Source organism: Mycena indigotica (assembly GCF_014461135.1).
Source record: "Mycena indigotica strain 171206Taipei chromosome Unknown Mind.scaff0004, whole genome shotgun sequence".
In the NCBI taxonomy this organism is placed as follows: Eukaryota; Fungi; Basidiomycota; class Agaricomycetes; order Agaricales; family Mycenaceae; genus Mycena; species Mycena indigotica.
This window is the reverse complement of record NW_023503003.1, coordinates 5365475-5387623: the sequence shown is the minus strand read 5'-3', so window position 1 is coordinate 5387623 and position 22149 is coordinate 5365475. Positions and strand designations below refer to the sequence as shown.

Genomic DNA, 22149 nt, shown 5'->3' with positions numbered 1-22149 from the left:
GCATCGCAGAATGTTCGAGAGCCAAGGAATACTTGCACTTCACACCAACGATAACAGATGACTCGTAATGCGATACGTCGTTTTAAAGCATTCCATGGATGCAGATGACCAAAGGTTGTTCCGTGCGAAGCCACTACATCATGTGGAGTCGAGCAAGAATTCCATCCACTGCGAAAGAGAAGCTCTGGTCATTCGACACGACGGTTCTTCCGAAAAAGATTCTACGTAGTAGTAGTCCGCGTCGGTTCCGTTTTGGACTCTGTGTTGACGACAATCGGGGCGGCGGGTCGAGCGGCCCGCATTTGAGAAGCTTCTTCAGTGAGGTCACGGTCCGAGTTGTGGATAACTTGCGAATTCAAGTTGGCTCAGACACTGGCAGTCACTGGAAGTCCTGCATGAATAAGTCAGATAGTATGCAGTGCTATGAGAAGGCACCTTCCTAAGTGTATGAGTCCAGTTAAATGAGCATTTCACATTGCAGGTCCGAGTCAGCCTGAGGTCGGTGGAACTTGAACGAGCAGAGTGTGAAATCCTCACGTGCCATGTCACGTCATGTCACGGTTACTCTCGGCTTTCCGACGCGATGCCACAACCTGGAAGAGAGGGAAGACGCAGTCCTGTCCCAAATCCACCGAGATGGCAGCCAAACCCTACTCCTGCATCGATTATTGTCCCTGGAGTCGATGGCGAAGCTGCCTTGCTTGATCAGATCGAGCAAATCGAACAACTTATCACCCTCAAACTGCAAGTAAGCGTATCTTCAATTTCGCGACTTTATGAGCTGAGACGCGTCGTAGGGTATAGACGAAAACTTTGCTAAGATTCACAACGTCCTTACGACCCGAATATTACCCTCGGTGAAGCGATATGCTGTCGCGACAAAGCCAGTGAGGGAATCAGCGAAGGCGCGTCATATGAAAGCCGCATATCTTCTCCAACTCATCCACCAATAGTTCTGGATTTCTTTCTACGAGAAAGCTGCGCAGATTAGAATACCGACAGCCGAAGATTACTCGACTGTGAATGACGCGCCGTCAGATCGACAAGAACTTGAAGGGGAAGCTGAATCTAGCGGCCAGCACACTGCAGACAGCCAAGAACATAGCATAGCATCTACCGAGCAATCTTTCATGCCTCACCAAGCCGCTTTTGCCTCAACTCCCGCTATCGACCGTGTGGGACGAAGCACCACCAACATGGACGACTCCGAGCTCCCTTCCTGGTCAGCTTCCATTGAGTCGCCTGTTACGCGTCTCGCTCGTAACATGGAGAGTTACGAGCGGGAAGAAAGCTCAAGGCTACCTTCATTGCATCTTGGCAGTGTTTTGGAGGAAGAAGACGAAGTTGACAACACGATCGTACGACCGCGGAAAGACAAGGGCAAAGAACCAATGCTACAAAACGTTCTCAGGCACACGCTTTACTCGAAGAACGATGATGTTTCCTTTGTTTCAATGTCTCCTGCGAAAGGGAAGCTACGAACGCCCATTCCAGCAAAGCTTAATCCCTATATTCCGTCTGGAACAGAGCCTGCAAACTGGAGTGGTGTAGTAAATTTACGACAAACGCCACTGAGCACGACACCACGCAAACAGAAACAAGACGAGTTTGACGACGACGACGACTGGGTTGACGGTCTACCTCCGGGCATGTCACCGTTGAAAATCATGTCACCTGCCCGCCCGCCACCGTCCAAAGCAGAATTACAGCTTCTTCATAACAGACCGCCTGCAAAAGAAGCTGCAGCACGCATCAAGAACGATCTTGTTCGGGAGGCTCAGAACTCAAGGAGGTATCAAGGCGGAGTCGAATCGAGTTTGAGCACGCTCGCTTCGCCCCCATCTCTATCGAAATATAACCGAGCTGCCGATACGGATGAGAGTGTGGACACAAGTCTCGAAAGTGTTATGCGACGTGTTTCGTTGAACCCCAAGACATGGACCCCTGGTGGGGGTACGCCTGGCCTCAGACTGAAAGCGAAGCACAATGCTCCAACATTTACTCGACCAGTTCCCCCACCAGAGCCCATACAATATCACCCGCCACCGATTTTTAACCCACCGCCGATAACGCCAATGCAATTTAACCAAGGCGACGACTCGTTTGGTTCGGAAAGCGAGTCGATGGTTCAAGAGCAGGGCCAGATTCAAGCGATGATGATGAACGCCCAGGCTACTTCCGCCTCTGCTGCCTCTGGCACATCATACGACTCTGACGATTCCGTTTCCTTTGATGCGGGACAACAAGAAGCCATGAATGTGCTAATGAACATGGGCGGTCAACAACAGTTTGTCGGGGGCTATATGGGCGATGATTCCTTCGATGACGACTCATTTGAGGACGATATGCGGGTCACCGCTGAAGAGGAGACCATTTTTGGACGGCCGCCTCAAGCGCGGTTTGCTCCGAGAATGTCTGCGGCGGGAGATCTGCTGATGTATGGCGATGAGGCGTCGATATTACCGGACACGGAACAGTTTGGCTTGGTGGGGAGTCCAACACCTGCTGGACGGGGTTAAGTTATTATTTTGCTTATACCCAACTTCGTCTTAGAACCGGTGTTAATCGATTTTGGTGTGGATTCCGTCTCCGGAGTTCTGTATTTCAAATCTGAGGACTTGCTAGTTTTTTACTTGTCTTCGATTCCAACTTTCAGCTATGACACACGCCAATGATGTCATGCAGTTTGAGTCTGTTGTTTCTCGACATGTAGCCTCAGAATGCACCCAATCCTGTGCATATGCCCATGGGCATTTTCCCATGGTAATTTGATGTGGGCATAACCTGCAGGATGGCTCTATATATCCTATAGGATAGGTAGACTTATCCTTCAGGATGCTTGAACATCTATCCTACAGGTTAACCAACCAGTCCTGTAGGAATGGTTCTCTATAGGATACATAGCAGATATCTGTCCTGTAGTATTGATATATCCTGTAGGACTACTGCTAATATAACCTGTAGGATACTTGTACCAATCCTATAGGATAGCTATCCTATTTGTCCTACAGGATGGCAATATACCTATCCTACAGGATAAATAGACCCATCCTGCAGGATGGAATTACAGCTGTTTTCAAAATAGTTGGCCACGGCCCAATTTTTTGTTACTCATCAAAATTTGCACAAAATTTCTGAGAGTGTGGAGGCTCTTTGTTACTCAAAACTATATATTCCTATGTAAAATTTAGTATATTTAGAATGTCTGGACCCAACGACTGGCCCTGGCCCACTTGTCACACACTAGTTTGGTGGGTGGGCAAGTGTGAGGGCTGTGCAACGACTCATCGCTCCCATGCCATATGATGGTTGTGCTTGCGAGCAGTGTTGGTCAAATGGGAGAGAGCTCAGAGGGGAAGGAGTGGCGGGGGGAAAGAATGCAAGGGACAGGGCGGGCATGTTGGGGCTGTAGTAGCCATGTGAACGGGGCAACTTTAGGCGCTGGTGTGGTTGGAGATAGACTGGGGCAATTTAAATGTAACTGGGGCGAAGAGGGTTGTAGGGAGGTAGTGGAGAGAGTGGTGGTGGTGGGGAACAAAACACAGGTGATGACATCCTCCCCTTTGCCCTGTACCAATCGCGGTAGGTGGCAGCAGGAAGTAAAGCATCAAACACAAGCAGTCACGTTGTAACATATTGTTGACATGAAAACCTTGCTGATATTCTTATATAAAAATATGTATATCTATCCTGTAGGATGGGTCTATCTATCCTACAGGACAAGATAGGTCTATCTATCCTGCAGGACAATGTAACCATCCTGTAGGATGATGCAACCATCCTGTAGGATATGTACCTATCCTACAGGATAGACCCATCCTGCAGGATGGATAGACCTATCCTGCAGGACATGCCCATGAGTACCCATGGGCATATGCCCACCCGCGATGCCCATGGGAACCCGCACAGGATTGGGTTCGCTCTCTGTAGCCTCACCGACCCCAACGCCGTAGCGAATTATGTCGATCTCGCTTCTGCCCGCCTGCAAGCTGGGCTGATACCACGAGGCTTCATGAACAAAAATCGCGAGGACTCGGAAATCCAATATTTATAACGCGATTCATTCCACGGGTGAAATTCCCTTGAGACCTTCCGCTGTTGTGCGAGCTCCGGACTAGTCAGCAGTCAGGTCTCCTGCTCCCTCTCGGAACTCCTTTCGAAACTCACTCAAGCCGCCCAAGCGGTCTAACACGCAGGATACATAATCAGTCTGACGAAATCCCGTCAACAAAATCACATTTTACGCGCCGAACCTTGTTAGCGCAGTCTCAGCCGAGCGGTTACGAACTTCCCTGACTTCTACCACCACCACTGCTGCGCTGGCTACCTCACTCTGTTGTTGTTGCACCAATGCCGCTGCTCAAGTATAAGCGGACATTGTGTCTATGCTCTGCAACCTTGTTTGTTGCCTCGGTTGGCTTTTCACTGGTAGGTATTTCTTGTGTTCTGTGGGCAGTGCTAAAAGCCGGTGCAGAGTGTGCTTGCGACTGTTGTTTCTTTCTTGGCGACGACTTATTTTTGGAGCGACCCTCCACCTCCCCCCGCCAGTATTCTATTACAAGCCCCCAAGTTGTCCCCAGCGTTTCGCATCGACAAAGATGAGAAAGCTCGGGCTATTGTGGCATCCACTCCTTCATCCACTTCATCTCCTCCACCAATACGAACCACAGTTAGCATAAACTCGGCTCGGTCAGTCAGTCCGAGACCGACCCCGCCCCGCAGCGACATTGAAACGCCGCAGCAATCAGCACTACAACTGCCTGGTAGTCCCACCGAGCGGTCACGTTCTCCACGCCGAAGAAAGACTTCGCCGTCGCCTTTGCGCTCTCTGCCCCCAACAAACACGCGCCACGCGTATCAAATCGAGCGGGATGTTGAGCCAGATATTCCGAAGATCGCGCTTTCTCCTGCCCCGGCCAAGCTGCATTTCGAAGAAACGCGGCCTTCCACTTCTACTAGTTCAACACTTGTCGCCTCCGAGCCAGACGAGTTTGCCTCACACCGCGGTCGGAAACCCGGCCGTTTGCGGTCCAAGATCGTTCAGCTGTTTGGTGGAGACAAGAAACGGGAAAAATCAACCTCGAGAGTGAGAAAGCAAGAACATGTGCAGCCTCCTCCTGCTCCTGACAGGCGACACTCAATGCCTCCCCCGACAAACAACACGCTTTCTTTAACAATACCGCAATCCTCAAGTTTTGTTCCACCGCCAGAGCCAATGATGTGCTCCGAAAAGGACAGGTCACGCTCTCGTATGTGTTGGATCTCTGTCTTCTTCCTCCCATTGATTCTTTATGCAGTAATGCTCCGTGTAGCTTCGTGCCCCATCATGCACCACAGCCGACAAGACAGCATTCCAGACACAGCATCAAGTCTGCTCTCTCCCACAACCGATTCGGCGCCATCATCTCCTTCAACATCTCCACTTTCACCCACCATACAGCTTCCCGCCGCTGATCCTGAAGAGCCCCAGACGCCGCAACGGAAATCGAGGTCCAAATCATTGAAGGCCAGAAATCCGTGCAAATCGGGGCCGAGCACGCCGACAACGCCCACCCCAAAGCTACGAACTCAGCCATATGCAGCACCGTATTTCATCCCCACGCCAGATACGGATGGTGTTGAAGAACCGCTGTCACCGTCGACTCTGACGCGGGAGAGGGAACGGAGGAATCCAAGTCGGCGACGGACGATGCCACCGGAAAGCGAAACCAGCCCGACAAGCATCAAGCCGACGAGAAGGATGTCGGGGTTGGGTATGGAGGTCTTCACTGCAGCAGATTTAGCATCTACATAGTTTGTACATTAGTCACAAGGTTAACAAGGGTCTTTGGGATATAAGATCAAGTAGTTGACTCCGGCGCCAGCTATGGTGAGTCCCTAACCTTCATGAGTATGACTAAGTCTTTCAGTTTCCGATCTTCCAACTTGCTTCCAACCATCCTTTCTTCCAATGCAACCGACCCTCAAAGAGTCCTGGATGTCGTATCTCAAATCGACTCTCCACTTCTTGTTCACCTTTGGCGCTGCGGTTGGCCTCGTCCTTGTCCCTGGCACTTCGCCGACGTTTGACCTCGCCATGCGCTTACTGGGCCTCTTCGCCACGGCCTACGCTGCCAGTGCATCGCAAGTCTCAGTCGAGCTAAGAGAACTAAGCACTATTGCGATTACCGCGGCCTTCGCTGCGGAAGTAATCTTTGCAATGTGTGAGTTGTCTGCTGGGTCGCCGCCTTCATTCGAACCCCTAACTCGCTGCAGGGCCATTCACGTTTGGCCCGATGCGCGAAACTCCTGGTCTCTGCAGCAAGTTGCTGCTCGCTGTTGCTGCCGATGTTGTCGCATTCTGCTTGGTACTAGCATGGGGAAGCCGACACGAGGAAACTACAGGTCGGCAATGCCGCATTAAGGCCATCCTGGGGCATGTTGGCGGGATCACTTCTATCGTGCGTGTGTTCCTCCCATCCTCTGAATAAATTTACTAATTCAGGCTACGTTGATTCTCTCAAAACAGGGCTCCAATTCTAGAGACAACAAGATTTCCGAATCCGCAGATGATCAGACCGGTCTTAGGAAACAATTGATAGTATAGACGAGCAAATTCTTCACTATCCATGCCCTTTCGACAACCTGAGACAATGGTATCAAAGTCACCAATTACAATACTAGTAAGGTTGATGTGTTGGAACATTACCCAACATCAATACTTTTAAGGACACTCTGGTGTTCGTAGCTCAGTCGTACCTTGCCTATGGAAGTTGTTTGTAGCCTGCTGTTCCAAGTGGAGACCACGCAGCGAATGGTAAGTTGATATGACTAGCTCTGCACAACGACCCTCGAGGAAACCAAGCCCTTGCCCCACTTATGACTAGTTGTACTGGCCAAGTCCCATAGCCACCAGCATCGATAGTTGCATACTTCCCCATAAAGTCGTCCCGTCCCTGGACGTCTTTGCCAATCACCACCACTGGCCATTGGCCCTGGAAATCTCCGGGAATATCCAGTATTGGCTGTAGCCATTCCGGCCGAATGCGCACTTGCCAAGGCTTGCTGTCGAGCTCCACGTCGAGAGCGACGTCAAAGTTATTCGCTGTAACCGGAGTAGACAGGATGATGAAGCCTTCTTTACCAACTGCTCTTGCTTGAGTTGCCGATATTCGCCCTCGCTGGATCGGCAAGACGCGCACATCTAAGCGCTTTCCGACCAGCCCAGGGCGCCCCAGCCAGTGCTCTTCAACGTTTACTGGTGTTCTAATGACAAAATTCATTGCAGGGATATCGAAGAGTAGAAATTGAGTGGGCACATCAACCTAAATAATATTGAGTATCACGGTGAGAAGCTACGGAATGCCCAGGAGCTTACGACTTGGTCCTGTCAAACATGTCAATGTTGTTAAACGACACTTTCTGCTGCACTTTGCTTACGACGAGTACTTGGGCGCCTCCTGGTGGAAATTGCTGCAGCCCATCCTCTAGGTGTTTCAGCGCGAAGGTACTCTGTATTGTGCCGCGTTTGCCCCGGTGAAGCCCATAGTTGACCACAACAGGGTCACCAGGGAAGAAGAGACGAGCAACATGGCAGACGGGCACATTCGTGATGGCAACTTGGTTGTCGGTGATGGTCAACACTGCGGGGCGCCATGCACTCTGTATTCGCTCGACTATACCCACTCTTCCTCGATGCTGCCCACTGAGAATAACAACACGGCCTCCAGGCTGAATTTCCGCCGGCCCAGTGAGGTAATGGGGTCGAAGATGCCTTATGTCGACTACAATTTCGTCGTTGTCTTCGTGTTGATCCTCTATAGGGCTGAGCAGGTCATCCACCAAGCTTGAGGAGAGCATATTGAGCAGTTTACTGTTATAACTGACCCGCACTCGACAAAGACCCTTGACATCAGTGTCAACAATGATTCCGCTGCGAAAGGGGCTGGTGCTTGGCCGTGAAAGTGGGAGGAAGACACGGCATCCGGCCACCAGCTTTGGCCCGTCCGCTAGAGCAGGAATAGCATGTATACAGCTCTGGTCAACCTCTTCCCACTGTGCCAACTCTCTGGGACTCAAGGCAACGTTCATTTGCACCCACTCCGAAGCGATCGCGAAATCGACATCCAGTTTGACAGAGTGCAGTCGGCCCGGGCGAAAGAGAAATTCCAGGTTGTAGTGATCAAGTCCACTTGCAAAACATGTTGCTGTCTCGAGTGGTGCAGTGTCGGTGAACCATAGCTCGTTGTCCACACGGAGAACTAACTGTCCTGGTTGTAGACAACCGAGTTGGGTCCGCACCCGGCCCCATTGATGATGTTCGCCTAACGACATTCCAGCCACTGTTGTTGGCTGTTGACTGGGAGGGAATTCCCTGGGATTAAGTACAGCTATTTCGGAAAACCTTGAGAATCATCAAAATTTTTGGATGCAACTTTTATTTTCGAGTTCGGCGATAAATTCGCGTATTTGACCTCGGCAGCGCCAACCGATGTCAGACTAGTGATCGCTCAGTCTTGGCTGAGCTGAAGAGCAGACTGGAGCTACATCCAAATAGTGGGACGCAAGGCAGACACAATTCTGGGGAAACCCAGCAGTACCGTGGCCCGGCTTGTGCAACGAGCCTCCCCTCCTGGCAGGCTCCTGCTAGTTGGACGCCCACAAGACTGACCTCGGCTCGCGTTGCCGAGCTCGAGATTTGCGCGAGATGCCAAATGGAGGCAGGATTAGCGAAGTTATCGCCGAACTCGAAAAAAAAGTTGTTGCACAAAAACTTTGATCATTCTCAAGGTTTTCCGAAATAGCTGTAAGTAGACAATAGCCTATCACTTGCCGATTATTTCCCCTTAGTCTGACTGAAAACACTTTACAGGAATTTACAAAGAACTGTCTAAATCATGAATCACCAGCTACATATGAGCAGAGGAGTGGCCACGCAGAGAACAATTACCGCCTCAAGTTTACCGATACTCTGATAAGTCAACACTATTCCTAACTAGTAGGTTCCTTGCCCCCTTCCTCTCCACATTGCTGGACTATACCACTGGATCGAGTAAAAAACATCAAGGACAAGTGAATAACTAACGACCAAACACGTACAATCTATGCAAGAACAGGAGTTGGAGTCGGAGTCGGCGTAATAGGATCTCGACCGGCGAGCAGAGGAATCTCCTTCGCCTCAAACGACAGCCCAACCAAAGGCGCACCAGAGCTCGGCGGTTCGGGATTTGTCGTGTCAGGCGGTGTGAATAACATTGGCGGACTTGGCGCATATTCTGATTCATCATCGTCCAACAGTCTGAGCCGCGGCCCCCTCGCCTCTATCACTTGCACAATTTCTTTGAAGTCTTCTTCGCCCGTCCACGAGCCCACGAGCTCGTCAAGCGCGGAATCGAACCCTTTTGCTGCGTGTAGTGCCTCGCGATACTGTTTTTGCAGGGTTTTGCCAAAGGTAATGTGTTGGGCCTTGAACTGCGAGACACAAAACTTGGTCAGACTCCAGTTGTTGCCGAGGTATTGGGCCTAGAGTGGAATGAGATGCATTCGATACCACAAAGATGGGTTATACCAAACGGATATACGCCGGCGAAAGCGTTTTCTCCACATCAATAAGAGGTTTCGGAGAGAAGCAGCTTGGATTAGACTCTGCAGCCCGTGCAATCATAACAGAGTGCGCGCCTAATAGAATTTGAGAAAAAGAGCGGAAAGAACAAATGCCGCTTACCTGTGAGCTCACGAATCCGTTTAGCATCCTCCGCTCCAGTGCAATCACCGTTCTCTATAACTGCAATGCCTTTGCCCATCTTCTCTACGAATTCGACGATTTCTCGTAGCCGGCCAACCAACGCGGCGTCCTTGTCCCGCATCGACCTCGTTCGGCAATGAACCGTTAGAGCACTGACACCCGTATTCACGATTCTTTCCACCAGTTTGAGGGTGTCCTCCTGCGACGGAAGCAGTCTAATCTTCGCAGTCACCGTGATTTCGGGCGGCATGGCTGCCCTGAGTGCCGTCAAAATCGAGCAAAGGAGGTCGGGGTTGGTCAACAGCGCTGCTCCCATCCCAGCGTGAGTCGAGAACGGTTTAGGGCAGCCGCAGTTGAGATCGATGCCGGAAATGTCCTGCATGATGGTTCGGGCGGCTTGCACGGCGAGGTCGGGGTCTGCGGAGCCGATTTGGAAGATGTAGTAGGGCTTTTCGATGGGGTGGGTGGTGAAGATCGCCTTGGATTTGCCATTGTAAGAGACCACCCCGGTTACGGCTACATTGGAATAAGTCAATTTGTGGGGTTAGAAGACAGACGACGCACGGTCAACGACTCTCTCTGCGTGTAGAATGGCCTTGTCAACAATCTCAGGGCCCCAGACAAGATTGGCTCCGTGCTTGAGGGCAAAGAGTCGGGTGGGCACTAGTTTCGATGAGTTGGCCAGTCCTCTGAGAATATTGAGCAACTTACGAGCCCCAGAGCGCACCATCGGTGCAAGAAATACTCCATTTTTAAAATCCTCTTTGGTGAGATGGTCAATTTTGGAGCGTTTTGGGGCCCGAGGAGACGGCGAGCGAGTATGAGAGCGACGAGACATAGCTATTCTCAGCGTATTCACCAGCGAGAGTGGTTTGGATCGCGGGTGGAAGGAGGCAGACGCTCGAAGCATCTGTCACTGCCATCTGACGACCCAAAAAGGAAGGCGCCAATCAAACTGACTCAAATGACAACTTTGACAAGAAAATACAGCACGACTATTGACGCTACGTCTGTACTACCTCCTCTCCAACGGTGAAGCAATGCTAGCTGCTGGGAAGGTATAGTCGAATCTGTCGTTGAACTGAAGGGCAAACGACGAACACATGCACACCTATGCACACCGAAAACTGTAACATGAGAACATGAGGTAACATGTCGCGGTTGTGACCACCTTGACGCCCCTAACTCTATGCCTCAGTCTTCCCTCAAAGTGGCGGCGTCGTGTGCAGTGTCCCAGAACGTATTGCCTCAGCCTTCCTCCACAAGCCCTTCCAATCTAGAGGACCTCGATGCCTTCACTGAAGAGCAGTGGCGGCAACTCCTGATTCCAAACGGCATTGACCACAATGCCCTCAATCGTGTGGGTGGCATTTGAACTTTACTTATACTTAGCTAAACCTGCTGCATTAGCACTTTGACTCGCCTACTCGCACCCGCGGACACGGGTGCACTATCAACTTCCACGGCAATGGGGATGAAAATGCACCGTATATCGCTGTCTTGTGGACCGACCCTCGAGCGCAAGATGAGGGGCAATGGCGATGCCATTATGCGTATGCTGGCAAACCAGAACAGCCCATATCTCTGCTGGACATGCACTTGAAGGGTTGGCATGAAGCAGACTTTGACGGGAAAGAATGGGTCGCGGATCTTTCTGTTCCACATGGTATGCTTGATGAAATTTTTGCGCCTTGCTTTTTTGACTTGTTATCCTACAGAGTCAAGAAAGACCTTTAACGTTGGAAGTGGCGCAGTCCTCGCCCTTGAACACGAAGGTAAACTGCACTTTGCGCGGTCGGTGGTCCCTGCAGCCATGATGAATCCACTCTATTCACCCATGAACGTGTTCGACCAGTTCCCGACTCCCCTTCCCCCAACCTTGTAAAACTTAACCTACGCTTTTCACCCTTGAACGTGTTAGACCAGTTCCTGACTCCCCTTCCCCAACCTCGTGAAACTTGACCGTTCTTGTTCTCTCTTGTTGTTACATCTTTTCTTGGTCGACGTCGAACATACATACAATATGGACAAATCACACTAGCGTCCCTCCGCAGCAGCCTCTTTCATTGTGTAACTGATAGCGTTCCCTCGTACGATTCTGAATAAGTCATTCGCCGTTTTAAGTCAGTTTCAAGAGCTCTACTGCTACGCACAGTGTGGACATGAATCCAACTCAAAAGATGAAAAAATATCTTCGAAATAGCTATTGAGACCTTAAGTCTGCACTACACCCTCTCCGACGGTGAAGCTCTGTACAGTAATGCTAGTCGCGGGGAAAGTATAGTTGAATTTGTCGTTGAACTGAAAGGCGAACGACGAAGAGACCGGAATGATCTGGTTGGGTTTATCCAGTGTGTTGGACACGTTGAACTGCCCAGAAACCGGATCCTGGCTCAAAGCCGGCGACGATAGTGAGACTGCAGAGACAAACAACGATGTCGCAGGTGTGGAAAGGAAGACATGTGCAACGAGATCGGTCAGACCAGTATTGGAAACCTAGAAGTATTCATTACTGATCCAGACAGGCTCGTAGCGAGCAAATGAGGCACACCTTCAAGAAAACAACATCCGTCTCATTGTGGTAACTTGCAACCCAGAAAAGCGGCGCAGTGTCTGGACTAGGCGCTGGTGTAGTCGAAAGAACATGGGTGCCTTTATTCAAACTGAACATCTAGACTCGCCTATCAGCAAAGTAAGCCGAGATAAAAAGTATTTGACTAGCCTGTTGAACGTAGTATGACGTTGACTTGACGAGCCTGCTGGCATCGTAAGTGATGATATCTGGCGTCCACTGGAAGTTGCGGATGTGTTGAAAGCTCGGGGCATCTGTTGAGCAGAAAAAAAAACTCATGAACACAAGAATAACTAGCAAATCCAGGCAACCCACAAGCAGAGGCAAAGACCACATCGCTGTTCCGCTCCATTCCAGTCATGAATGCGGCTTCTGCCGCTGACCCCTCCAGTGTCGGATAGGCCAATCTCCCACTGGGAAGATCTCCAAGCGTGTTTGTGTCGTTGGTAGAGGTGCAAGCGTATTCGCCAACGAAAAACTGTGTGCCATTCCTCGGGTAGTCGTCGAACATGAAGGAGTTGTTTGTGAACCTGAAGATCGTCAGAGCGAGAATAAACTGTGATATGAGCCTTATACCATGATGGGGAGCTGTATTCATGGAAACCGATTGTGGCGGGGCTGAGAGGAAACATACTTTTTTTGGTAGGCGGGCATTTATGCAGTAAACGGTGACGTCTGGCTTTCATTGGAAGTCCAGGATGTGTTAAAAGCTCAGGAAATCTGTCGAGCAAAGGAATCCGTGAACACGCAGCGTGTGGAAGCTACGCACAAGCAGAAGCGAGAGCCAGATCGCTGTTCCTGATCTCCAAGAAAGCTGTATTCGTGTAAATCGACTGTGGCGGAATATGAGAGCAAAAACACCAAGAAAGATGAAGTATCCTTCTTTGGTATGTTTAAAGGTAGTACATAGTAGCATCGTTGCCAGAATTTCCCTGGACGTTGGGTTGTAGACTGCAATAGCAGTTGTAAAAGCGTACCAGCGATATGAAGCATATCTTGGAGAATATCGGTCGATTTGGGTGACTAGCAGTGATGATGAGACATACATACCATTCGGCTTGGAAGAAATCTTGATTTCGTCACCCGAGTAGACAATGGGCGCCAAGACAACTTTTGGGATGTGTGCTTGAAGGTGATTCAGCAATTCTTGGAGGCACGGAGAGTTGCGCCCCATAGGAAGGCTGAGAATAGCAGAGAACGAGCCAACTGAGGTTTGAAATGGACATGGTTTGGGTTTTAGAGGATGACGCACGTCTGGCGCTGAAAAGTCACGATTCTACGGAAGTAAGAGGTGTAGTTGGCCATTATTTATGACCAGCTTTTCCACTCAGGGAAGGTTCGGAGTGATTCGAAGCAGCGCTAAGCAGTGGTAGGGAAAGAGAAAGTGTCGTTGGCAGTCGTTCCGGGTCACGATTCAGATATTATGCACGGTCACGATATCATGTCACGGTAACATCATTGCGACTTGCCGCCACCTGCCTCCAGCTTTTAGTCTCAATTGTCACTCAGCAAAAATGCAAGGCAAAATGTGGACCTTCACTATCACTCTGGCCGTGTTTCTGTTCGCTAGTGCTTTCGCAACTCCACCATCTGTCAAGCCAATCCCAAATTTACTCGCCCGGCTCGCCTGCCTCACCTTCGCACCATTCACTCCAAAGCTCTGGAAAGAAGACGCCTCGGTGATCGTATTATCGTGGCTCATTCTCCAGTTGCTTCTGGTCGTTTGTGAGTAGCCTGTTCCCACCCACATATTCAATACTATTCCTCGAAGGTGCCGCCAATGACAACCCAAACATCACTCTCTGGATGATCTTGTTCTCCGTCCTGATCAATGGTGTTGGTTTCGTTCTCGTTATGTGGTGGTCAAGTAAGGTGCTTGGAGAGGACACATGGGTTGGAACACAATTACCACTCGCAAGTCTTGCGCTTCTTTCCTGTTTTCAAATGACAAATAATCCCCTAGATCATCTCAAGAATCTTCCTCAATATTTTTCGTCATTATGGCTTGGAAAGTGAGGAAGATAACGAGCCAGTGAATGTCGGGAATGGTGGTGAAGAGCCAGCTGCCCGTGGAGGTGAAGCAGGTCAAGGTACTGTCGAGCAGTCTTCGCCGAGTTTGGAGGATGAGGAAGGTGCTGGAACTAGCGAAGGAGCTTCTGGAGACAACAATTAAGGCATGCACTGACGAAAAATCTGTGCGCCTCAACCAACTGTCGACGAGCTTTGTGGTGTCTTTATCAACTTCTCTTGTTCTTTTTTCGTGTTGGGTCTACAAGTCATCTGTAAAATACTGTTCTGCGAAGCTTGTCCAGATCGATTGTGGCCTTGGGGATGATGAGCCTCTAAGCTTTCAAGTCTCGAGGTCAGTCACAGCCACACGACTCAGGTCGGATTCTGATGATATGATGTCATTTGTTATGTAAAAAGTATTTGGAGAATCAAAGTACTCATCACTCTTGCCGCCATCATCTTCCAACGACTCCAATGCAACAGACCTCCAAAGAGCGCTGGGTGATGAATGTCAAATCAACTATTCACTTTTTATTCACGTTCGGCGCTGCCGTTTGTCTCGTCCTCGTCCCAGGCACTTCGACATTTGACCTGATTATCCGTTTACTGGGCCTCCTCACAGCAGCCTTCGCCCCGTCATGTTCCGCAGTCGTTCCAGAAGAGCAATGTGTCCTCGCCATTACCGCAGCTTTCCTTGGGGAAGTTATTTTTGCAATGAGTGAGTTGTATGCTTGGTTCGATACCCTCAACTTATTGCATCTCAGCGCCGTACATGTTGAACCCAAAGAGTGAAGTGACCAGCCTCTACCAGAAGCTACCACTTGCCATTGCCGCCGATGTTCTCGCATTCTCCTTGGTGCTGGCATGGGCAAGCCGAAACGGGGACACTCTTCTCAAGCAGCGGATAGGGACATTTTTGGGCTACGTCAGTGGCTTCACTGCCATTGTGCGTATTGTATTATTCACCAATTGGATCACGGCTCATCCGAATCCAGACTGCCCTCATTTTCCCAGTCCAGGGTGACCACATAGCAAGTTGTGCAGATAAGGTCGAAGGTCCTGGTGGTCTTCATAAACAGTCACTGGTATAGCACCTCAAACAAATTGGTTTTCGTTGAATGCTCCTTTATGATGCGTGAATCTTGATTTGATCTGGTTGCAAAAGATACCTGATCTTCAACGTACATCGCCTCGCCCCTGTCCCCCGCAACCTAGCTTTCAACTTACACTTGACTTACACCGGCGGGAGTAAAACCCTCACTAAGAATCTCTCTCTGACTTGTAGCGTTCTTCTGGATTAACCGAAAGTGCTAAGTACTAGATCAGACTATATCTGCCAGTCTAGCTGCACCTAGACCGAGCATGAACGGATGGCGTGTCGGAACGCATCATTTCGATAGGGCCATTACACTTCCAGTCTACGCAACTTGAAGGACACTAACTTGGAGCAGCAAACAGCTCGAATTGGAATTGGACTCTACCGCAGCGGCGCGCGCAATGCTGACAGAGTATGCGCTTAATTGAGCAGACAACGCTTAACGCCTACCGAGACCCTGGCATGGACCAACCATATCCCAATTCTGATTTCCTTGATGAGAGCAGCAAGATATGGCTATACCAGTGTCTTGATAGTCTCTTTTACAGACCCAATATCGTGGCGGTCGTAAACTCCCTACGAGAAAATAGTGTCTTAACCAGCGAGAATAATTTAGATCATAGTGACAGAATACGGTGGAGAGAATAGTTGATTAATTAATTGTCATTTGAACACCGTTTGAACTAACTACCTTAAATCATCTGTACTGCACTCTCTCCGACGGTGAAGCTCAGTACGGTAATGCTCGTTGCGGGGAAAGTATAGTTGAATTTGTCGTTGAACTGAAAGGCGAACGACGAAGAGACCGGAATGATCTGGTTGGGTTTATCCAGTGTGTTGGACACGTTGAACTGCCCAGAAACCGGATCCTGGCTCAAAGCCGGCGACGATAGTGAGACGGCAGAGCCAAACAACGATGTCGCAGGTGTGGAAAGGAAGACATTTGCAACGAGATCTGTCTGACCAGTGTTGGAAACCTAGAAGTATTTATTACTGAGTCGGACAGGCTCGTAGCGAACAATTCAAGCACACCTTCAAGAAAACAACATCACTTTCATTGTGGTAGCTTGCAACCCAGAAAAGCGGCGCAGTGTCTGGACTAGGCGCTGGGGTAGTCGAGAGAACATGGGTGCCTTTATTCAAACTAAACATCTAGACTCGCCTAATCAGCAAAAAACAACGCGAGATAAAAAGTATTTGACTAGCCTGTTGAACGTAGTATGACGTTGACTTGACGAGCCTGCTGGCATCGTAAGTGATGATATCTGGCGTCCACTGGAAGTTGCGGATGTGTTGAAAGCTCGGGGCATCTGTTGAGCAGAAAAAAACCTATGAACATGAGAATAACTAGCAATTCCAGGCAACCCACAAGCAGAGGCAAAGACCACATCGCTGTTCCGTTCCATTCCAGTCATGAATGCGGCTTCTGCCGCTGACCCTTCCAGCGTCGGATACGCCAATCTCCCACTGGGAAGATCTCCAAGCGTGTTTGTGTCGTTGGTAGAGGTGCAAGCGTATTCGCCAACGAAAAACTGTGTGCCATTCCTAGGGTAGTCGTCGAACATGAAGGAGTTGTTTGTGAACCTGAAGATCGTCAGAGGAATAAGAATAAACTGTGATATGAGCCTCATACCACGATGGGGAGCTGTATTCATGGAAGTCGACTGTGGCGGTGTTTGAGATCAAAAAAGCCGAGTAAGAAGAGACATACTCTTTTGGTAGGCAGGGGTCAAAGCAGTAGACGGTAGCGTTGTCGCCAGAAACTCGAATTTTCCTGGATATTGGGCTGCAATCGCAGTAGTGAATGCATTCCAGCGATATGAAGAATATCTTTGGGAGTTTTTAGTCGGCTTCGGGGGTTAGTAATGATCATGGGACATACGAATCGGCTTGGAAGAAGTCTTCATTCCCGCTGGCTGTGGCTTTAGTCCGGGTTTGAGCAGAAGGGTTTATTGACAAACATTTCGATAAATTTCAGTGCATATGGCTCTTCTCTTCCGAGGCTTGCGCGCAATTTTCCGCCTTTCGTGCTCTTTGCATCGCCTGTTATAAACTCGAGCTCCGCCAGCACGTCGTCGATGAAAGGTTGGAGATCTGCCTCAGGGACCACCGACCAAGTGGAGAGCTCGGAATAGTTGGCTGTAGAAATACCGTCCCATACACCTAGCATTTGGATTCAGTTACACTGAGAAATGCATGAGTTAATGTTAGTTTACCCAATATAGGCTCCTACATAAATGTCAAAACTATACGTGAGACTCATGAGACAGTATACGTACTGCACCAAGATCTTCGGCCCAGTCCAAGTATTCGAGAAGACCAAGACCATCGGTATTGGGATAGCCCCAGTCTGCTAAGCGGCCCGGCCTACTTTCAAGCCTATGAAGAGATTAGAAACGCGCAGGTGAAAATTCTTGTAGTAACTGACGGGCCGATGGTTTCATTCCACTTCCAGCGAGTCGCAATGCTCGTCCCTTCCAAGTTGTTGCCCCCGGGGAATCTGTCGCTCATTTGAACAGGATGCAAACCACGCTGTTGACACTTACCGCCATACTGCGGGTCCCGTCCCAGCGAGTGCTTCCGCCAAATCGATCCTCATTCCATTCTCCCTCCCTCTGAACGTAGGCGGGAACAAGGAAAACATGCCAAAGAAGATCGTCTTGCCCGCAGACTCCTTGCCATCCACAACAAAGTTGAGCACATTGTCGTCGTTCGAAGCGGATGAGGTCGGTGTGAACGTGAAGGTGAATTTTTTCCACTCTCTGCCGACGCCAGACAGTGTTTTGCTGGCGAACGTAGTGCCTCGTGTCGACTTGAGGGAGACCGTCACGCTGCCGGTGAACGAAGTCGATTTTGCGTAGAAGGAGCCAGTGTAGTTCCATCCACTCTGAACCTTGATGCCCCAGAATCCGGTGTTTTCGAACCCAATCGGCCCAGAGACTACTTTTGGGATTTGAACTTGAAGGCTATTAGGCAACGCCTGAGAAACGCCTGGTGTTCTTGAGGTTACGGAGAGTCGTGCTCCATTGAAAGGCTGCCATGCGGTAAGACTGTCCGAATATCAGTAAAAAAGTAAATCAACTTGAATTCAGAACAAACGCGTTTTGGGTGCCAGGAATGACCGCTTGGAAAGCACGATTTTGTAGAAGTTCGGCTGATAAAAGGTGAGACCAGCGGTCAAAGCCTATAGCTTATAACCTACCGTATAGTCCACCGTCTCCACTATAGGACCTTGAGTAGATGTCAATGCGACGAAGATGAGAAAATACCTATGGTTGATGTCCTAGAACATTCGTCAGTTTTCTAAACAAGACCTGATAAGTTTCCTCACCTCCCACATGTACCCATACAGCGTCGAGGGAATCTGGATGAGAGAGCTCTCAGGCTAGGTGCGAAGCGATAGAACAAAAGGACTCACAGGGTGGGTCGCGGTGGTCGTGATATTCAGCACGAGTGCATTCGGGGCCAAAAGCTCGCCACGAGCGGCGCCAAAGCCCAACACAAGCGATAGCAGCAGCTTAAGCATGCTCAACGTCGTTTATCGCGTCACTTCGACAGCATTTATAACAAGATGCGCGGAAACCAGTGAGAGAAAAAATGTCTCTGGATGTCGTCGACGCTACCCAGCTGACCATAATACTCTTCGAAATGATTGCATGGAGACTCGGGGAAGATTCGAAAGCAATTCGAAGCAGCGTCAGCTGGAGTCATGGGCGGGAAAAGAGAAACGCTGTCGGCCCGTCAGTCTTACATAAGCAGTGCCTGACTATGACCCAGCTGAGTCTGCAGAACGCTAGATAGTACAAAGAGTGCTACTAAGAAATACATTTTCAGGAATAACTTATCAATCTTCTGAAGGGCCATCCTCCTCAATCTCCACCAACTCACGACCCTCCTCAACCATCTCCCCATTCTTGCACCCGACCGCCTTCACAATTCCCGCAACGTCACTCCTTAAAACCGTTTCCGTCTTCATGCTCTCCAGCACAACCACCGCTTGCCCCTTCTCCACACGTTCCCCAACTTTCACCCGAACTTCAACAACGAGACTGGGCATTGGGGCCCGTAAAGCACCTTTTCCAGCACTCAAAACATCCTCGCTGAGTGTGAGCAGCCATTTTGGCGCCGGCACGACCAGGGTTGTCTTGGCACCGCCGTTGAAGATGTGGATCCGCTCCATCGTTGTGGGCGCTCCAGCTCTTGCGGGGACTCCGGCTGGTGGGGGCTGCGAAACGATCGTGATTCGCTCATTGGCGTCGTCGAGGGCACATGACAAGGTGGTTGGAGAAAGAAGCTCAGCTGCAACAGACCGGAAATGCGTTGTGTCCTGAGCATGGACAGAAACATGGAAGTGTCCTGGGCCGGCAGATTTCACTGTGACAGTCGCAGGAGATCCATCAGAAGCGGCCATTTCTTCTTGTAAAGTGATTGGGCGTTCATAGACATCACCGCCAAAACGACGCGACGAAAGACTTGTCCAAGGTGTGGGAGAGGATATCGGGTGGTCACGAAGAACCATGAATAGGGCTGCTTGCGCAAGCAATGCCGGGGAAGGCGGTTGGACGGGCGGAAAGAGTTCATCGAAGTGTTTCTGAGGTGCTTTTATCAGCACTGTGGAGAAGAAAGTGTTCAAACTAACCGGAATAAAACCCGTTTCAACCTCCTCGTCAATGAAAGCCTTGTTCCCGGCTAATGTCCTCAAAAACTCCACGTTTGTAGATACCCCTACGACATGGTATTCATCCAAAGCTTTCCTTAGGATTCGCAATGCTTCAGTGCGGTCACGACCATGAACAACAAGCTTTGCTATCATAGGATCGTAAAACACTCCGATTTGTGCTCCTTGTCCGAAACCTTGTTCTAAGCGAACTGAAGGTAAAACATTCTCTGATGAGAGCGAGGGTGTTAATTCTGCACCATCGGCGGCCAGGGTTGGTGCAAACGGGGTAGCGAAGACGAGTGTTGGGGTCGGGGTAGAGAGGTGTAACAGAGAGCCCGAATCCGGGAGGAAGTTGTTGCGAGGATTTTCTGCATATATTCGTGCCTCGAACGCGTGACCCACAAGTGGAATAGAAGCTTGTGGAAGAGGAAGTGTGTTCCCAGCAGCTACCTCTAGTTGCCATTCGACAAGGTCTAATCCAGTGACCTAGTTACCAAGTCAGCGAAAGCGAGCGAAAAGTAGGTTTCCCATACCATCTCTGTTACAGGATGTTCGACTTGAAGACGGGTATTCCTAAACAAAGTTGAGAACTAGCGAGGTATTGGGAAGGAATCGCTTACATCTCCATGAAATAGAATTTTGAGGTATCGTTGTCGAAGATAAACTCCACTGTGCCCGCACCAACATAGTTCACCGCCTTGGCCGCAGCAATGGCCTTTGCGCTCAGGTCAGCCCTGAGTTCCGGGGTTAGACCTGGCGCTGGAGCTTCCTCTATGATCTTCTGATTACGGCGCTGGACCGAGCAATCCCGCTCCCAAAGGCTCACGACGTTGCCCAAGGTGTCAGCGAAGACTTGCACTTCGACATGCCGTGGTCGTTCAATATACTTCTCCACCAGCACCGTGTCGTTACCAAATGCTTTCAAAGATTCGCGCTGTGCTGAAGAGAGAGCTTCTTGAAACGCCGCAAAAGTGGGTTTTGTGACGGTTCGCATGCCTTTCCCCCCGCCGCCATGAATTGCTTTGATGAGAACGGGAAACCCAATTTGTTGCGCTTTTTCGAATAGAAACTCGGGTGTTTGTTCTTCTCCGTGATATCCAGGTACACAAGGGACACCAGCCGCTGTGCAAGTTTAGAAAAATGAATTTGTGAACTGAAGTTACCAACCAGACATGATATTCTTCGATTCACTCTTAGAGCCCATACTGACGATGGCTGATGGAGGTGGTCCTATGAACACAATTCCGGCTGAAGCAAGGTCCTCAGAGAATTGGGCGTTTTCGCTGAGGAAGCCATAACTTCCACACTTTCAGTCTCAAGAAGATAGAGAGAGAGAAGCTCGGTTACCCAGGATGAACGGCCTAAACATGTCAGAAGATATAGGGTACCCAATGTTTACACTCACTTGTGCACCACTCCTTCGACAAACTTCGATAATCTTGTCGCTCCGGAGCTTTTCACGCATGAAAACTTGACACCTTCGAGCGATAGCAGACCTACATAGCTCTCGGACGAAGGTGCTGGCCCGATGCAATAAGCCTCATCAGCCTACAGGATATTTAATGACAGAGGAAAGCCATCAAGATTGACCCACCAGCTTGACATGCATAGAATCCCTGTCTGCTTCACTATAGACAGCAACGCTCTTGATTCCGAGTTTTCTAGCAGTCCGGATAACGCGACAGGCAATTTCTCCTCTAAGATGATGTCAGTATATCAAAGAAAGTAAGCGTATAACATACCTATTTGCAATGAGGATCTTGTCAAAATGTGGACGGCGGGTAGACTCTGAAAGACTAGTTGAAATGTGGGGTCAATGGGCTGGAGATGCGAGACATACTGCTCTCAGACGCGTATAATCTCTTAGGAAAGGTTCTGTTGATGGTGTGGGCGCGAGAAACACGTCGAGGGACGACTAGCGCGGCTTGGGAGCTTTGCCATCGGCCCGTCTTGCCAGATGTGTGGGTTGCTCGGGAAGTGGCTGCGACAGCAGGCGAAAGTTTAGTCGAGAGAGCGGCAACGCGTTTAGCTGGAATCATAGTGGTGGTCAACAGGAAAGAACGGAGTGGTCGAGCGCTCGGAACGGA

General features: G+C 49.9%; 10 protein-coding genes across 10 annotated transcripts; 5 read left to right on the top strand and 5 right to left on the bottom strand.

The window, feature by feature from the left end:
- Positions 1 to 583: 583 nt before the first annotated feature.
- On the top strand, positions 584 to 2519 carry MIND_00548600 (uncharacterized protein; the record flags this gene model as incomplete). The annotated part of the gene is made up of 3 exons (XM_037362265.1): positions 584 to 748; positions 798 to 905; positions 954 to 2519. 3 exons carry the CDS (start codon positions 584 to 586, stop codon positions 2517 to 2519), a joined length of 1839 nt encoding a protein of 612 aa, XP_037222557.1.
- A 1777-nt stretch (positions 2520 to 4296) lies between these two features.
- On the top strand, positions 4297 to 5794 carry MIND_00548500 (uncharacterized protein; the record flags this gene model as incomplete). Its single annotated transcript, XM_037362264.1, has 3 exons — positions 4297 to 4428; positions 4475 to 5249; positions 5298 to 5794. Exons 1-3 carry the CDS (start codon positions 4351 to 4353, stop codon positions 5792 to 5794), a joined length of 1350 nt encoding a protein of 449 aa, XP_037222556.1. The 5' UTR covers positions 4297 to 4350.
- Positions 5795 to 5911: 117 nt separating this feature from the next.
- Positions 5912 to 6586, top strand: MIND_00548400 (uncharacterized protein; the record flags this gene model as incomplete). Its single annotated transcript, XM_037362263.1, has 3 exons — positions 5912 to 6203; positions 6256 to 6440; positions 6509 to 6586. Exons 1-3 carry the CDS (start codon positions 5951 to 5953, stop codon positions 6584 to 6586), a joined length of 516 nt encoding a protein of 171 aa, XP_037222555.1. The 5' UTR covers positions 5912 to 5950.
- A 157-nt stretch (positions 6587 to 6743) lies between these two features.
- On the bottom strand, positions 6744 to 8313 carry MIND_00548300 (ATP-dependent DNA helicase; the record flags this gene model as incomplete). The annotated part of the gene is made up of 3 exons (XM_037362262.1): positions 6744 to 7304; positions 7358 to 7366; positions 7420 to 8313. The coding sequence occupies 3 exons, from the start codon at positions 8311 to 8313 to the stop codon at positions 6744 to 6746; spliced, it is 1464 nt and encodes a 487-aa protein (XP_037222554.1).
- Positions 8314 to 8970: 657 nt separating this feature from the next.
- On the bottom strand, positions 8971 to 10634 carry MIND_00548200 (tRNA-dihydrouridine synthase 2; the record flags this gene model as incomplete). The annotated part of the gene is made up of 7 exons (XM_037362261.1): positions 8971 to 9022; positions 9079 to 9125; positions 9175 to 9501; positions 9548 to 9657; positions 9704 to 10240; positions 10289 to 10387; positions 10436 to 10634. The coding sequence occupies 7 exons, from the start codon at positions 10632 to 10634 to the stop codon at positions 8971 to 8973; spliced, it is 1371 nt and encodes a 456-aa protein (XP_037222553.1).
- A 279-nt stretch (positions 10635 to 10913) lies between these two features.
- On the top strand, positions 10914 to 11609 carry MIND_00548100 (uncharacterized protein; the record flags this gene model as incomplete). Its single annotated transcript, XM_037362260.1, has 3 exons — positions 10914 to 11084; positions 11135 to 11390; positions 11443 to 11609. 3 exons carry the CDS (start codon positions 10914 to 10916, stop codon positions 11607 to 11609), a joined length of 594 nt encoding a protein of 197 aa, XP_037222552.1.
- Positions 11610 to 11938: 329 nt separating this feature from the next.
- Positions 11939 to 13601, bottom strand: MIND_00548000 (Glycoside hydrolase family 51 protein; the record flags this gene model as incomplete). Its single annotated transcript, XM_037362259.1, has 8 exons — positions 11939 to 12220; positions 12276 to 12395; positions 12443 to 12570; positions 12612 to 12826; positions 12873 to 13016; positions 13066 to 13291; positions 13347 to 13477; positions 13549 to 13601. The coding sequence occupies 8 exons, from the start codon at positions 13599 to 13601 to the stop codon at positions 11939 to 11941; spliced, it is 1299 nt and encodes a 432-aa protein (XP_037222551.1).
- A 1140-nt stretch (positions 13602 to 14741) lies between these two features.
- MIND_00547900 (uncharacterized protein) lies at positions 14742 to 15397 on the top strand (the record flags this gene model as incomplete). The annotated part of the gene is made up of 3 exons (XM_037362258.1): positions 14742 to 15024; positions 15071 to 15252; positions 15302 to 15397. The coding sequence occupies exons 1-3, from the start codon at positions 14781 to 14783 to the stop codon at positions 15395 to 15397; spliced, it is 522 nt and encodes a 173-aa protein (XP_037222550.1). The 5' UTR covers positions 14742 to 14780.
- A 697-nt stretch (positions 15398 to 16094) lies between these two features.
- On the bottom strand, positions 16095 to 18928 carry MIND_00547800 (Glycoside hydrolase; the record flags this gene model as incomplete). The annotated part of the gene is made up of 17 exons (XM_037362257.1): positions 16095 to 16379; positions 16435 to 16535; positions 16584 to 16712; positions 16772 to 16986; positions 17036 to 17066; positions 17114 to 17232; positions 17285 to 17314; positions 17364 to 17565; positions 17619 to 17631; positions 17682 to 17781; positions 17831 to 17902; positions 17949 to 18452; positions 18502 to 18556; positions 18605 to 18633; positions 18672 to 18685; positions 18734 to 18766; positions 18821 to 18928. The coding sequence occupies 17 exons, from the start codon at positions 18926 to 18928 to the stop codon at positions 16095 to 16097; spliced, it is 2040 nt and encodes a 679-aa protein (XP_037222549.1).
- Positions 18929 to 19246: 318 nt separating this feature from the next.
- On the bottom strand, positions 19247 to 22101 carry MIND_00547700 (uncharacterized protein; the record flags this gene model as incomplete). The annotated part of the gene is made up of 11 exons (XM_037362256.1): positions 19247 to 19993; positions 20042 to 20548; positions 20596 to 20635; positions 20683 to 21184; positions 21230 to 21360; positions 21410 to 21423; positions 21468 to 21515; positions 21563 to 21610; positions 21657 to 21759; positions 21805 to 21850; positions 21903 to 22101. 11 exons carry the CDS (start codon positions 22099 to 22101, stop codon positions 19247 to 19249), a joined length of 2385 nt encoding a protein of 794 aa, XP_037222548.1.
- Positions 22102 to 22149: the final 48 nt, after the last annotated feature.